This window comes from Plectropomus leopardus, chromosome 4 (genome assembly GCF_026936395.1).
Source record: "Plectropomus leopardus strain MGB_pleo_1.0 chromosome 4, ASM2693639v1, whole genome shotgun sequence".
Lineage (NCBI taxonomy): Eukaryota > Metazoa > Chordata > Actinopteri > Perciformes > Serranidae > Plectropomus > Plectropomus leopardus.
In genome coordinates, this window is record NC_142179.1 from 8,452,280 (window position 1) to 8,468,292 (window position 16,013).

At 37.7% G+C, this 16,013-nt stretch overlaps 2 protein-coding genes across 2 annotated transcripts; both read left to right on the forward strand.

The window, feature by feature from the left end:
* The first annotated feature begins 5 nt into the window (after window positions 1-5).
* On the forward strand, window positions 6-11,310 carry lrrc8ab (leucine rich repeat containing 8 VRAC subunit Ab). The gene is made up of 4 exons (XM_042487654.2): window positions 6-152; window positions 771-895; window positions 3,331-5,449; window positions 6,051-11,310. Exons 3-4 carry the CDS (start codon window positions 3,338-3,340, stop codon window positions 6,324-6,326), a joined length of 2,388 nt encoding a protein of 795 aa, XP_042343588.1. The 5' UTR covers window positions 6-152; window positions 771-895; window positions 3,331-3,337; the 3' UTR covers window positions 6,327-11,310.
* Window positions 11,311-12,434: 1,124 nt separating this feature from the next.
* ppil3 (peptidylprolyl isomerase (cyclophilin)-like 3) lies at window positions 12,435-15,846 on the forward strand. Its single transcript, XM_042488646.2, has 6 exons — window positions 12,435-12,568; window positions 12,832-12,906; window positions 14,126-14,219; window positions 14,324-14,391; window positions 14,506-14,624; window positions 14,780-15,846. The coding sequence occupies exons 1-6, from the start codon at window positions 12,566-12,568 to the stop codon at window positions 14,904-14,906; spliced, it is 486 nt and encodes a 161-aa protein (XP_042344580.1). The 5' UTR covers window positions 12,435-12,565; the 3' UTR covers window positions 14,907-15,846.
* Window positions 15,847-16,013: the final 167 nt, after the last annotated feature.

Here is a 16,013-nt window from a genome sequence, read left to right on the forward strand (position 1 = left end):
TTGTTGACAGCGCCACACTGCCACCCGTCGCCCTGGCGGCGTGAACGAAGAACTGCCGATGGAGAAAACAACAGCTAGCAAGCGGAGCTAAATTTTTTAGCAACTATTTATAGTAAAACAGCGCTGGATTTGATCACAACCCATCAGACTTAGTAAGTTGAACATCGTAGCAGTTTTAACGTGTGTATTACTGCCATATTAACCACTGTCATATGAACTACAACGTTTTGTTAGGATGTAAACTTACGAGAGAGCCGGTGTAGCTAGGTTAGCTCGCTAGCCGATAGCAGCCTAGCTTAGTTTGCTAACGTGTTTTAACAGCACAAATTGTTCTTGTTTGTAGTCGGCGCCTATAAGTAGCTTGTTGTCGGACATTATTCTACTTCTTTAAAGATAATATGTCACATTATTACGTGGTAAATAGAATAACCCCCCCAGCTTTAACTTTCTGTGATGAAGTGCTTGCTCAGCTACATAGCCAGATGACAAAGACATGCTAATGCTACTACCGGTGAGTGATGGATAGTCGGTTCATCCATTTAAATTAACATATCACCAAAACATCACATATGGCACCTTATATTACACACTCGTTAATAAGAGCAATAGACCATAAAGGCACAGACAGTTTATTGTGAAAGTACTGTTTTTTAAACATAACTTTGATCGTAAATACTAATGCAGGTAACTTTCTTTACGTGTTTTGCTAAAGTATGTCACTCCCAAGTATGTTAGAAAACCACATTTCCATCTCTCATTGACTTTTTCAGGTCTTCTATTAACCCCATGGCGATGAGAGAGGCAATGGTCCATGAAGAGTTTTGGATACACAGAGAGTGGCTCGTCCACCAGGGTCATCATCAAGCACTGGAGCACAGATAACACCTCCAAACTGGTGAGCATATTATTTATAAAATGTGCTTGTTGTTGCTATAGCGCTGGGGAAAATGTTATGTGTGCGAAAGTTCCTTTGAACTGGGGCCAGTGTAAATATGCTCAGTTGGCCAAGGAGTAGACTAGGCGTCTTGACTTTGCAGTTTCCCTAACAAAGTACAATCTGTGATGAATGCCAACTCTTGTTGTGTATGTGTAGGTGTGTGTTTTTGGGGCGGTGGGGGTGCAAAAGGTGACGGTAGACTTTTCCAGAGAGACACTGGTTGGAGACAGCAGCTTCTATAAGGTAAACAGGATCTTGTCCTGAAGGTCGAGGGAGGTGCTTCTCAAGGCCCCCACAGACAATACTCTGGGTATTATTAACGGAAATGGCTAAGAATAGAGAGCAGGGGAGCAAGGTGGCTCCCCTGACGGCTGTGTTGTTTGGGTTAAACAAGCCAAAACGGAACATCATCTTGAGAAGAGTGACTTCTTGAGCTTAGATGCTGGGTGTGTCACACTCACACAAGGCTAGGGGTTGATTTGGAGGGCTTTATCTTACTCTGATGTTCAGCAGCGACAAAGCAGTACTTGTGGATCGCCCTTGACTGTTTACGAATGGAGTTATTGTGCTTTACATTTCGGATTTGTAAGTAGAACCATTTTTCAAGTGGCGTAAGAGCCTTTTTTCTATCCATACACACATATTATGTCACATGTGCTGGAATTTTGCTTCTGTTTCGTGCAGACAATTTGGGGTAGTAACTCCAGTGGGTCTTGCTGCCTGAGTGCTGAGGTGTAGATATGAGGTTGCTTGGATACATGAAAGACTTACTCCTAATTAGGGGTGGGTGATATAAATATAGAGTCCTTTATCAATGTTTGTAACTTCATTTCATATTATATATCATATCAGTATCATGATAGGGCTGGGTAATATAGGCAAAATCAAATTTTACTTTTTTTTTTACCAAGTACCTCAATATCAACATTGCCACTTTAATGTAGGGTTGAGTATTGGTGCTTTCACAAAATATTTGAACAATTAGATTTTTAATTAGTCATTAGTAAAGAGGATATAATGACTAAGTGAGTAAAGACATATATTAAAACAGCTAGAACAGTCCGGTAAGTTTAGAAATATAAATTACTTCAATATAATGGACTCTTTAAACCAGGAACAGACAGCAATTACGATATTACAATATGCCATAATCTAAGATCATATCTAGTCTCATGTTACGACATCAATATAATATTGATGTACTGTCTAGCCTTACATGGTCTTAGTGATGCATCTGTGCAGTGCCGTAGATTAGTGTTGTTGATTTGGCCACCTTGAAGAATATTGATATTCAAAATAATTTTAAATATCACATAAAAAATGACATTTAGGGTCATACAAGTTAACATTTTTATTAAAAGATATAACAAGGCTGTAACATGACAACTCCAACTTCTCTTTGTTAGCAGCAGAGAAAAGCAGACTGGCTGTAGTAAACATTAAGAAGAAGGAAGCAAGAAAGTACAGCTGGTACCGGTGTATTTAAACTGCTGAAAATAGATGTTGACACTGTTTCAAATATTCAGAATAAATTTATATTTTTGACCACACCTTTTCTGACAAACAGAATATTGGCCAGTAATGACTGAACTATCTTACTGTGTCTTTATCATTTGGGTTTTTACAGTTTTATAGACTCGTTTCAACTTCTCCTGATTTTACTTTACTCAGCATTAGAGTTTATGCAGTTTGCAGCACACACAGATCAGTGCATCTGTGCTAAGTCAGGGTGCCCTCCCATTGAAAATCAGGCACTTGAGTTTTTATTTGTTTAAGCAAATATCAAATAATTTTTCAGGTAATTTTCTCATTTATTATGTTTATAGCCTGCATACACTTCACCTTCAGCTTGCTCATTGCCTGTTTGATATTTTTTCTTTGTCTTCATGTGGACAACCTATTAAATCTTCTCTTAAATCTTGAAGGGACTAAATTAAACTGACTTAAGTTTTCATCAGTGGCTGCTTTGCCATTTGGCCACTTCATTTGAAATGCTATGTCCAGGTTGATACCCCTTTGAAAGCAGATTAATTGTGTCTGTTTAACAATAGTTAAATCAATAACACGGTAACCCACTTAGTAAAGTCAATCAGGCAATTCTTCGTCACAACAGATGCGACTCTCCGTTTCATTTCTCCTGACAGCCTTCAAATTAACCCTCTGGAATGTTCTGATGTATGACCTTGTTAGTTAGCATTGTTGTATTGATTTTACAGCTCGGTGTTGTGGTTCACGTAAAAGCTGTTCAGGCAGTGGGGAAGGAAGGAGCTTTTTCTTTTTAATTTGGTAGAAAACCTTATCCGTAGTGTTTTGAAACTTGATAAGGTTATGTTATTCTGTAAATCACTATTCAGTTATGCATAAGTCCTCATTTTTCTTTTTTACCCTCACAGATAAACCATGATCCCCATCACTGAGCTGCGGTACTTTGTGGACACACAGCCAGCATACCGCATCCTGAAGCCATGGTGGGATGTGTTCACCGACTACATCTCCATTGTTATGCTTATGATTTCTGTGTTTGGGGGGACACTGCAGGTCACTCAGGACAAGATGATCTGCCTGCCCTGCAAATGGGTGGTCAATGAGACCTGCAAAAAGAACTTCAACGCCACCCTCTCGGCATCACTGTTCTTGGAACCCAAAGGAATCCAGTATGATCTGGACCGCCACCAGTACAACTATGTAGATGCTGTGTGCTACGAGAATAGATTGCACTGGTTTGCCAAGTATTTTCCTTATCTAGTATTACTTCATACCCTAATTTTCCTAGCTTGCAGCAATTTTTGGTTTAAGTTCCCACGGACTAGTTCCAAACTAGAGCACTTTGTGTCCATCTTGCTGAAATGCTTTGACTCCCCATGGACAACTAGGGCACTGTCCGAGACGGTGGTCGAAGAGAGTGACCCAAAACCAATGAAAATGAACGGCTCAATGGACCACAAGGAGTCTGTAATCAGCGAGGATGTTGAAGCAAGTGTCCCTATGCTCCAAAGGACAAAGACACGCTTTGAGCAGGGCATTGTGGATAGAACAGAAACAGGAGTTTTGGACAAGAAAGAGGGTGAACAGGCAAAAGCCCTATTTGAAAAAGTCAAAAAGTTTCGCATACACGTTGAGGAAGGAGACATTGTGTACAGATTGTATATCCGTCAGACTATCATCAAAGTCATCAAGTTTATTTTGATAATCTGCTACACTGGGTATTATGTGCATGATATCAAATTCAGCGTTGACTGTTCGGTTAATATAGAAAGCCTGACAGGTTACAGCGTGTACCGTTGTGCTCACCCGTTGGCTACCCTTTTTAAAATCTTAGCCTGTTTCTACATTAGCTTAGTGGTGGTGTATGGTTTGATCTGCATGTACACACTTTGCTGGATGCTTCGGCGCTCTCTGAAGAAGTACTCCTTTGAGTCGATTCGGGAAGAGAGCAGCTACAGCGACATACCCGATGTGAAGAATGACTTTGCATTTATGATGCACATGATCGATCAGTATGACCCTCTGTACTCTAAACGCTTTGCTGTGTTCCTCTCAGAAGTGAGCGAAAATAAGCTGAGGCAGCTCAACCTCAACAATGAGTGGACGCTGGACAAGCTCAGGCAGAGGATTACTAAGAACTCTCAGGAGAAGTTGGAGTTGCACCTTTTCATGCTGAGCGGTATTCCAGACACAGTGTTTGACCTGATGGAGCTGGAGGTTCTTAAACTGGAGCTGATCCCCGACGTCACAATCCCGCCGATCATCGCCCAGCTCGTCAACCTGCGAGAGATGTGGCTTTACCACACACCAGCCAAAATTGAAGCTCCTGCATTGGCTTTTTTGCGTGAGAACTTGAAGTCTCTGCACATCAAGTTCACCGACATCAAGGAGATTCCCTTATGGATTTACAGTCTGAAAAATCTTAGCGAGCTTCATCTTACAGGGAATCTCAGCGCAGAGAACAACCGTTACATTGTCATCGATGGGCTCCGGGAGCTCAAGAGGCTCAAAGTTCTTCGCCTGAAGAGCAATCTCACCAAGCTACCTCAGGTGGTGACTGATGTGGGCATGCACCTCCAGAAGCTTTCCATCAATAACGAAGGCACCAAGCTGATGGTGCTCAACAGCCTGAAGAAGATGGTGAACCTGACGGAACTGGAGCTCATTCGCTGTGATCTCGAACGCATACCGCACTCGATCTTTAGCTTGCACAACCTGCAGGAGATTGATCTGAAGGACAACAACCTGAAGACCATCGAGGAGATCATCAGCTTCCAGCACCTTCATCGGCTTGTCTGCCTTAAGCTCTGGTACAACCAGATTGCCTATATTCCCATCCAGATTGGCACGCTGACCAACCTGGAGAAACTGTACCTGAACCGAAACAAGATCGAGAAGATCCCCAGCCAGCTGTTTTATTGCCGAAAGCTGCGCTTCCTGGACCTGAGCCATAACAACCTAACGTATATCCCTACAGACATCGGCTTCCTCCAGAACCTTCAGTATCTGGCAGTCACAGCCAACAGGGTGAGTGCCTGATTCATCAGTTCTCCATCATCATTTTATCTTTGTTTTTTGCACATTGCATGAAGGCTGTACCCATCTTAGAGCTATGCCAGTCAGATTGGATTTGGCTGTTAAATATGAATATTGGACAATCAATTTTGTTTTCCATACAAAGTTTTAAAGATTAAAAGCATTAGTGGGCTGTTTTGTGTGACGGCAGCATTCATGTAATATAGTAAACAAGCTAACGTCGCTAACAACGGGTTGTAAACATGTAACAACATTTTTGCCAACAATAGATATCGAACAAAAGCCAGAAATGGTAGCTCTAAAGAGTAGCATGGCAGTCAAGAGCGTTCACTTCGGTGCCAAAATCTGGGGATTAAAACATTCTCAGAAGTACACTGCATACCATGCTGACTGGCAAAACAAACAAAAAAAAAAGACAGCTCGACCTAAAGCAGACTCAGTCACCTGAGAGGTCTCCGACTGATGATTCGAATCTCCACCATTGAAGGGGCAGCCTTATATTGTGTTGTTTTGTAGCAGTTTTTTTGCTGCTGATTAATGTATAAGTTCTGTTATCTCTGTTTCTCTCCCATGAACCTACCGTGAAATAAAGATCGAGAGCCTGCCCAATGAGCTGTTCCAGTGCAAGAAGCTTCGCACTTTGAACTTGGGGAACAACTGTCTGCAGTCTCTGCCATCGCGGTTTGGAGAGCTGACCGGGCTCACACAGCTAGAGCTGAGAGGAAACCGTCTGGAGGGTCTGCCAGTGGAGCTGGGCGAGTGCCGACAGCTAAAGAGAACCGGCCTTGTGGTGGAGGAGGACCTCTTCAACACCCTGCCCACAGAGGTTAAGGAACAGTTGTGGAAAATTGACAAAGAACAGGCTTGAACAGGTCTGTGGCTGTGAGTGAGAACAGATACTGAGCAACTGGGCGCTATCACAGAGGAGGAACGCCTCAGCTGTCCCAGAGGGCTTCTTGAAGCAGGCGGTAGTCCTGCTGCAGTGTACTGCCAGTAAGGTTGGGTATCGAGAACCAGTGCCAGTTAGGCAGAACAAAAATACTCATAGCTTCTGGGTGTTCTTTAAATTCTTAAATGTGCAGTTGATTTTACCTCCTTTACAAACAACTTCTCAGGCCTTTGCATTCTAACCACGTAATGACGCTTGGAGCAATAATGTAGCAGTGCCAGTGTGATGAGCAGCGTGTGCTTACGTGTTATGCTCCTCAGTAACGGTGAAGTTTAAGTATGCAAAACTGTGGGCCAACTTACACAGAAAAACAAACGTTTCCGCTGTTCACAATTATAATAAGATTCATGTCCAGTCAGGATAGAATACATTATTAAATCAATCTGTCCAGTATTGATAGTTTTACAAATGAGATGGCGAGGCGATCTCTCAGACATATGCTTCTTAATTATGTGTATGGACTGTCAAATCCCAAACTCCCAATCCTATCATAACATGCAAAGTAATTAATTGTGAGGCCATGCAAGGCAAGACGCTTTAACTCTGTCTTTTTCATTCTTTTTTATGAGGAAAAACAATGCATATGTTCACTAGTATTTGATAAAATCTTATTAAATTATGAAATGTTTTTTTGTTAATATTTCTATATAGAAAGAGTTCCCATGATCATGAATTTCTAGAAAATTATGAATGAAGAAAAAACTTTTTTCCAGGCCTGGCAATTGTTTATTATTAACAGAATGTTTTAAATTTACATTTTTCTGGCTATTGTTCAAAATATGTTCATAAAAATCCTAAAACAAGCCTAACATTTCGCTAAATGCGTATTACTAGTTTAAAATTTAGTGCTGCACTGCTTGACCATTGAAATGTTGCTAGTATGAGGTGATACACATTGGCATATGCAGCATAAATGTAGATATCAGCAGTTTGTTTATTCGCAAATGCCTCAAAGTACGTGATTAATAATGCAAAGCTTTCCAATGCCAATATTTCCAATGCACTGGATGGAGGCTCTGCATCAAAATGTCAAAGTGTGTTAACCTCTCAACATTTGTGCCCTGCTTCAAATAACCTGTCCAGGCAAAGTATTAAAACTACTTAAATAAAGTCATGAAAATACAGTAATATGACAAAATTATGAATACATCTTTGAAAATGTATTGAAAATTTGAGGGACATGGATGATGACACCAATATCAAGCAAATAACAAAATCAAGTCAGCCTAAATTGTAACTGTGTTGGTCATTCTTTTTCTGCCATTCAAAAACCTTAATTAGAGCGCAGTTCGAAATTAATCAGAAAATCAAGAACATATGACATAAAATCATAGGGATAACTAATGATAGGCCATGTCAGGAAAGGTTATGGAGATCTTTGTGTCTGAGAGGGTGTTGCATAAGGTGAAAGACAGAGGGTCGATAAGGAGACTGAGCGCACGTGCTGCGGAGACTGGCGAGTTGTCTTCGGTTGGCCGGCACATGTGCTGTTAGACTGGCGAGTGCAGTCGTAACAGAGCCAGTTTGGCAGAGCGGAGATTGATGAAGATGATGAGATTGATGGCCTCTTTTCTCAGCAAAGATGAGTAGCGTTTTTGACCTAGTGCTTGAGGGAAAGCAGCTATTCAATTGAATGCTACCCAGTCGAGTAGTATTTCATACCCAACCCTTCCTGCCAGTATGCTGCGCAGCGGGACGAGCAAATTCTGCTTCATGGTCATGCTGCATCCACATTTGGAATGAATTGCACAAAACAAAATGAACAAATCTGGGGAAAATGCTTAAAAAGTTTTGAATGAGATGAGTCATGTCTGCATCAAAAGAATTCAGATGACGTTTATACAGGATAACGTAATATTGACATTGAAATGGAGCCTCTGAATATTAGTAATATGTCTGAAAAGAGCGTGGACGCTTCCCTGAGACACGAGAAAGCGCTGGTCACATTTATGGTGATAATTGGGTGTTATCGGCTGCAAATAACAAGTGAAAGAACCAGACATGTCCTCGAATATGTTTTCTACACTCCTGGCCTTGTGGTCATTTCGGTTTATTATTATAAAATTGTGAGATTATCTTTATGTTTCTACCTTGGTAGGATTGTTATTTTGTTCTTTTAATCCTGCTGATCTGCATTAGTCAAAATACGGTGCAATATCCAGTGTAGATGTTCACCTGTGTTTGAGTTTATATCCACCTTTAATCTAAAACGATTTAATATTCTATATTGGGTTAATTAAAGTGAGATTAATACGGAATTAAATCTGAGTTTTCTTATATGAAAGAGCAATGCAATAAGGTCGAAAATGGTCATTTCTGAAACTTTGTCGTGATGGAATTCGAAATTTAAGCTTTTATTTGAAAAAGCTGAATGCTTTTAAAAAACAAGCTACATTTTTATTAAATGTAAAGACAAATTGTAACTCCAACAAACTCATTTGACATTGGCAAGAAAGATTAGGAGATGTTTTTGAAAATAGCCATGGATTTCAGGTCAGTTGCCTTAACTTTAATTCAGACCTTCTGTGTTATGTAGTGTTTGTTATTTTTGTTGTGGCATCTGCAGAAAAAAAAAGAGTGACCGTGACCATGTTTCGATGCAGATAATTGTCTTTAGAGCTGCACCAGACGACCCAGCTCCACATGAGAATGGGAGCAATGGGACAGTTTTGCTGTTGGTTTTATATTTTGCTCAAATGTTTCATGTCATCACTTCCTGTGGACTTTAAACAAGTGACCACACTTGACACCAGTAATCAATCTGGTTAAATAAAAGTGGTCTAGAATTTTAATAGTTTGGTTTAGATTTTTATTTTATTAATTATTGAAGTGGCGATCATTTGGGGAATGAAAGTTGTTGTTTTCTGGGGTTTTTTTATTATTATTGTGTGATGGATTTTTTTGGTGCCAGATACACTCACCTCTCATGGAAACCCATTCCTACCAGAAAAATAAAGACGGAAAGCGAGTAAAGCTGAACCAGAAACAAATTCCTTTTTTTTCCTTTTTAATGACATCTCAAAGTTTAAATCACAAAGTGGTGTCTTACAATAGCATTTTACTCAATTTGAACTTTTACTTGTCTACACCTACTGGAAAGTAAACATTTTGTCTGAGTTTCTCATATTTTATTGATTTACTTCATTCATAAATGTGGGGGTGTTTGTTTTTATCAATCTTAATTACTCATCAGGGTTTTTTTCTTGTCAGTTCATGTTATATAATTGTGGAAATTAATTTCTCTGATTTCAAAATGTGTTCATTTGTAGAAAAATGTTTAATACGTTTTGCCTGAGACTGACTTTTCTGCACTTGTGTTTTGCCACAATAAGCAGCAACTTGCTAAAAAAATAAGGAATTCAAAATCAATGCACAGTTCTGACACAGCACAACACTCAATAGGGGCTCTCGTGAGATTTAAAAAAAATGATCAGTTTATGTTTTAATAAACCTCACTGCAAAGAAAACTTGGACAGTAGCAATATACAGTACCGTAACTGGGTTGGAAAGCATAGGAATAGTTCAAGCTATGTACATTTATTTCAGTAACCTGTTTAACTATGCTATATTGTGCAATATCGCCTTTATTTAAACTATGTAAAGTTCAGTAGTGATGTAGTTTTCTTACGTGCATGGGCATTCTTTTTGTCACATTCATTTTACTAAGGTGATGGTGAGAGGTTAAGTAGATTAGAGGAGTTTCGGTCCCAGAGAATGCTTTTGCACTATCGCACCTCTCCCACAAGTTACATTGAGATGAATGCAAATAACGGTATACGACACATGTTTTGTGAGTGTTTTGTGTGGGGAGATTTGATTGAGTGACTGCCAGCCATGAGATTAAAGTTGTCTTTGATTGGTATTTAATTTTTTTTTCTTTTGTGTTTAGACGTACTCATAGAAAAACAAGTGATTTACCTTTTAAGTCCCACCTGGAGCGTTAAAATGACATCCAGAACACCTCAGCAATACACCACAGATTCAGACAATCAATTCTTTGAATTAAGACTGACAGCAGAGAAGCGTATGTCAAATTATGTGTTTCAGTGAACGCTGCAAGTAAATGGTCAGTATATTAAAAATGCAATGTGTAGGTTGTTAGTAAAGTGGTATCGGTAAATAGATTAGCTTTTTATGTCATAGCTATTAATTGTTTTGCTCTGTGTTTTCACTTCTTATTTTCTTAAAAAAAATTTCACTGACTTTATTTTTTCATTTTGACAGCTATTAGTATCATTACACTCTAACTAAATTTCTCAGGAAACCAGCTAGTACTCACTTCTTTTTTTGAGTTGATTGCCTGTTATTTTTTGTATTACACCTGGTATTTTTATTAATTTAAACTTTAAATTGTTTTATACAGTTACAGTTTTATATGCATTTCTATACATTCTTTTCTAGTTTGGTGTATTTAATATTGACTGCTGGCTGAAAACAAAATGTGTTTGTGTTTTTAAAGAAATCACTTGGTTTTAACATTCTGTGTTTTCCTCAGTGATCATGTACAAATTGAGCTGTATTGCTTCAGGATTATCGTGTCCTCATTGTGATTAGCGCAGATGAAGTGTGTGAGAGTGTTTATTAGTGTGTTTGTTGGCATGATGAGAGTTTCTCACCCCCATGATGTTCATTGTTCTTTTTCCTCTTAAAATCATGATTTTTGGGTACAAATCGTTTTTTCCCAATGTTTCCCTACTCAGATCCATTCAGAGATCATGTAAAAATTTGGCTTCATGCTGTGTTGGGTTGCCAAAAGTTTTTTTTTTTTTTTCATTAATAAGAATATCACCAGTATTGACATGAATGACGTGACAGTGAGTATTCTGTTTGAACATGTGTCCCATCTTCTCCTGCACACCATCCACTAGAGGTAAAATAAAATAAAATAAACTTGGTTGACCAATCTTGCCGATTTTGTTGTATTTTGGTGTTGCGTAGAGAATCTGAGAAACTGCTCTGGTATGATATCAGACACTGTGATAGTCGTGATTCATCAGGAAGGAACAGAAAACACCTGTGCAGGCTGCCTGCCGTTTGATGAACACTGAAGCAGCAAAACCAGTCTGGATAAATGACAGTCGCCCTAAACGCAATGAGCAATTTTAGAAGAAACTATGCAGTTTTGCATGAAATAAGTAAAGAGTACAAGAAAATTACCTGAAAATTACCAACAAAAAAGGGAGAAAAAACAAGGAGCGACCCTGAAAAAAGTGCTAAAAGGATTATAATAATTTGGTAACATTTTTAAATATGTAATTATGATAATTATAAACATGGTTTTCTAGACATTTTCCCCTAGCTTTTTAAAAACAATTTTCTAAATCAACCAATTTCATGCAATTTGTGGAACATTTCTTTCCAAGCAAGAAACCGAACCAATTTGCTCAGGGTTCAAAAGTTTAAATACCTGTGAAAGGCATCTGAAAGCAGCACAAGAGAAGTAATTTTCAGGTTTTAAAGAGTTACATAAAGAAGGATTATGTCCTGAAAATGTGCTTGGGATTATGGGATTCAAGCACAAAGCCAGCTGATAAAAATGAAGGTCATTAAGGTAGCACCTGATGTTTGGCCTGATCCTGAAGATCTCTTTGTCAATATCGAGTTTTTCCGACATTTATTACCTCAGTTTTGTGCTTTTTCATGTTCCTAAATTGATTAGTTTATATAAATTACTCAAAGATAAATCAGAGAAACCATAGGAAACACTGTACTCATTTCACAGAGAATAGGACTAGAATACAATAGAATCTCTGCAACATATATTATATATATGAAATATATATATATATATATATATATAAACTTTCATTTTGTCACGGGTGTTGTCTTATATATAAAGTATATATTTAAAAAAATGTATACATATATACTGTGTGTGTATATATGTATATATATTTACATTTTCATTTTGTCGTGAGTGTTGCCTTCTATGTAATATATAAAATACATATTAAAAAATGTATATATATATAAGTATAGATAGATAGATAGATAGATAGATAGATAGATAGATAGATAGATTTATTTATAAATTCATTATGTCGTGGGTGTTGCCTTTTTTAAATGACCGTGTGTTCCTTGCGGAACCACTTGCTGGGCTATAGCACTCACACGGACATGTTTCTGCGACGCACTTGTTCGAAGACGCAACGTTTGAAATGGTAACTTTTTTATCGTAAACGCTTCCTGTCAATATAAAAACAAGACATTAGTTTAAGAAACTATTAACGAACGAGGTGTTTTAACATGTTAAGTCTGTCACGAGCCAGTCCAGAAGCTTCTTTTTCTAATGAGAAATGTCTTTTTGCGCTCCGGCTAACATGCTAACATAGTTAGCAAACAGTAATGAATGAGCACTCGCGAGCCTCCTAAAAGTTGGTGTTTAATGATTTTGCTGATTTTGTTTCTTTCGTAAATGTCACAGGCTGTAACTCTTCACACAGATCTGGGGGAAATTAAAATTGAGTTGTTCTGTGAGCGGACACCGAAAGCGTGTGAGGTGAGACACCTTGAGTCTGTTAGCTGTGACTTGATGCTGCAGCTGTGTTTGCGGCTGCTTTTCTTCAGCGCCGGTGTGAAGGTCCGTTTGCACAAACATGAGGATTTTTACACATTTAAATTGTGTTATTACATGAATCAATAATACATCTTACAGTCTCTCAGCGGTGGAATATATTTTATGTTGAAGTAAAGTAGATATTTTACTAATACAGCTGCCTCTTTTACGAGTCATACTTCTACTATTATCATTATTATTACTTTCACATACATATACTAATATATATTAAAATATACATTGATCATAAATACTATCATACTACTGTTATTCATATTCGTAATCATATTATTATTGTCTTTGTTATTATTGTTGTTGCTTTGCATCCGTCTTTCTCTCTTTGTAGACATCTATATATATATATATATATATTTATATATATATATATATATATATATATATATATATATATATATAGTGTGTGTGTGTGTGCGTGTGTGTATAAATAATATTATTGAGTTGATTTGTTTTGTACACACAGTGTCTATTGCTCCTCTGTTTGCCCTGGGAGAGGAATCCCTCTTTATTTATTTAATTATTGATTTATTAGACTTATTAGAGCACACAAAATATGTTCACAACAAGTTGATAATTGCAAATATAACAAGAATTGTGCAGGAGAGGTTAAAAAAACCCAAAAGGAGCTTGCTATAAAAACCTCCCCTCTGGAAATTTAAAATCTATTCAGATTCTAACAGTAATTCTCTCCGTAACATGACAGTAATACGAACAAACAAGTAGTCATAATAATCATAAATGCGGCAGACAGATACACATAACACATCAACACAGCTGATACATTTACTGCAGCACAGATGTGTTTTTTTCATGTTAGACTGTAATGAGAATTATGATGGACAGGTTTTAATAAAGTGAGGACTGGTGTTCTCCACTGAGCGTTTTATATCCTGACATTGTCACTGAGTAAAGGTTATCATCCATATTTGTTATGTCATATTTAATTTTGATCTTTTTCTGTTTGTTTGTTTTACATGTTCAAAACAAATATCTGTTTATCTGTTTTAACAGTGTACATTTTTGGGTAAGTTTCAGTAGGAAATGTACTGCAGACACCTTTTGGGATAACACTGCTGCCAAACAGGGATTTACACATCTTTTCCCCAACAACGTTAAATCTTAACATGTTGTTTACTTATTGCAGAACTTTCTTGCTTTGTGCGCCAGCGGGTTCTACAACGGCTGCGTCTTCCACCGAAATATTAAAGGTTTCATGGTTCAGACTGGAGATCCTACAGGTACGAGATTGCAGTTGAATCTGCCGCATTTCGATACGAAAATCTTAGGATTCACGTCCTCACTTCTTGTTTGTTGTTCGCTGTATTTTGATCAAACCCTTCAGGCACAGGCAAAGGAGGAACGAGTATATGGGGTCGCAAATTTGAGGATGAGTTCAGTGAACACCTGAAAGTAAGAAACCGCTAACTCCAGCTTCTTTGCAAGAACTTTTACCTAATGTTTTATCAGGAGTCTTTAACATTGTAATGTTGATGTTTTTCTGCTTTTTTAATGTTTTATTTTCAGCATAATGTCAGAGGAGTGGTCTCAATGGCAAACAACGGCCCTAACACCAATGGCTCCCAGTTTTTCTTCACATATGCCAAACAGCCTCATCTGGACATGAAGTACACAGTGTTCGGAAAGTACGCAACCTTTGTGTAGATGAATTGATTGGATAGACATAATGATTGTTGAAAATTGTTTTGCCAGTTGGTTAGTGTGTGCTTGACAGTTCCTGATTGATCGAAATTGATTTTAGAATTGCAGCTCATATCTCGTTCTCGTCAACGTGTTGCAGGATTATCGATGGCCTGGAGACACTGGACGAACTGGAGAAACTGCCCGTCAATGAAAAGACGTTCCGACCACTCACTGAAACCCGCATCAAAGACGTGACCATTCATGCCAACCCTTTTGCTGGATAGATGGCTTCTCCTAAAAATGTACAAAAAAGGCCTTTAACACAAAGTTGGACTGAGATATTTTCAGTAAGCCTATTGATGGTGTGTAAAACCTTGCCAAATTCAAAGTGACAATTTTTATGAAAGAAATAGAAGAGAGTAAAATGCTGATATGTCTTAACAAAATCAGGATTTTATACCAGCATTTTCCAAAAAGTGTGACCCAGAATTTAAATGTAATTTGGGTGAAAAATAGCTCATGGTTTAAAAATTGACCGTCCACAGAGAAGTTCCAGATTCTGCATCGCTGGTTCGAGTTGGGGAAGAGTGGGTATGCCTTCTTCAGTTCTTGTTATTTTTCTGATGTGGCAAAGCCTTCGTAAAGAAGAGCTGTACGTCATTCTTCACATATTCATTCGCAATTCAGTGCGCAAAGAAAACATGCCTGACTTCGAATGGCAAGCCCTTTGAACATTTTATTAATAGGGCTCCACATTAGAGATTTAGTCTTCACTAGTGGAAATTACATTTCAGCATGTCAAAATGTAATTAATAAGATAAACTTGAAACAGTTCTGACATGTTAGAAATATGTTTTCACATGTAGAGATTAAATTTCGACTGCTCAAAACTGATTTCTTGATGTCTTTAATTATAGATATCAGTGATTCCAGTTTTACACGTAAGAATAATGATTATAGATATTTACTAATGAATTTCCTCATGTTGACAGAGGATTGTGACGTAGAAATGTAATTACCCATTTTAGGTATAAACAATTGCATTTTTATTTTTTTCAACATTTGAACAAACCTTTTTGGATATGTGGGCGACATACTGATTAAGTGTTAAAAAGGCTTGCCATAGATGTTGTACAGTGCTGCTATAGCAATTCATATCTGTTTCTCAGTAGGCCATGTAAATAAATTACCAATGTTTTGTACTAAATAAAACTTTTAAAATTCTCTGTTCTGTTTAAGCAGTATTAATATTATTTGTAATTATGTATGCAAATATATTCAATAATATAATCAGATTTTCCTAATTATATTTCAGATTATGCTACAAAATTATTATAATTTTGCAGCACTTCTCCAGGTCATTTCCTTTTTCTTTTTTTTATTATTTATTT

What these genes read in the sequence shown, in the direction of transcription:
- lrrc8ab (XM_042487654.2), top strand. Translation starts at nt 3,338, where the DNA reads ATGATCCCCATCACTGAGCTGCGGTACTTTGTGGACACACAGCCAGCA. An exon ending in TGGCAGTCACAGCCAACAGG is followed by an intron (nt 5,450 to 6,050) that starts GTGAGTGCCTGA and finishes CGTGAAATAAAG; the next exon opens with ATCGAGAGCCTGCCCAATGA.
- ppil3 (XM_042488646.2), top strand. An exon ending in GGACACCGAAAGCGTGTGAG is followed by an intron (nt 12,907 to 14,125) that starts GTGAGACACCTT and finishes TACTTATTGCAG; the next exon opens with AACTTTCTTGCTTTGTGCGC. An exon ending in AGTTCAGTGAACACCTGAAA is followed by an intron (nt 14,392 to 14,505) that starts GTAAGAAACCGC and finishes TTTTATTTTCAG; the next exon opens with CATAATGTCAGAGGAGTGGT.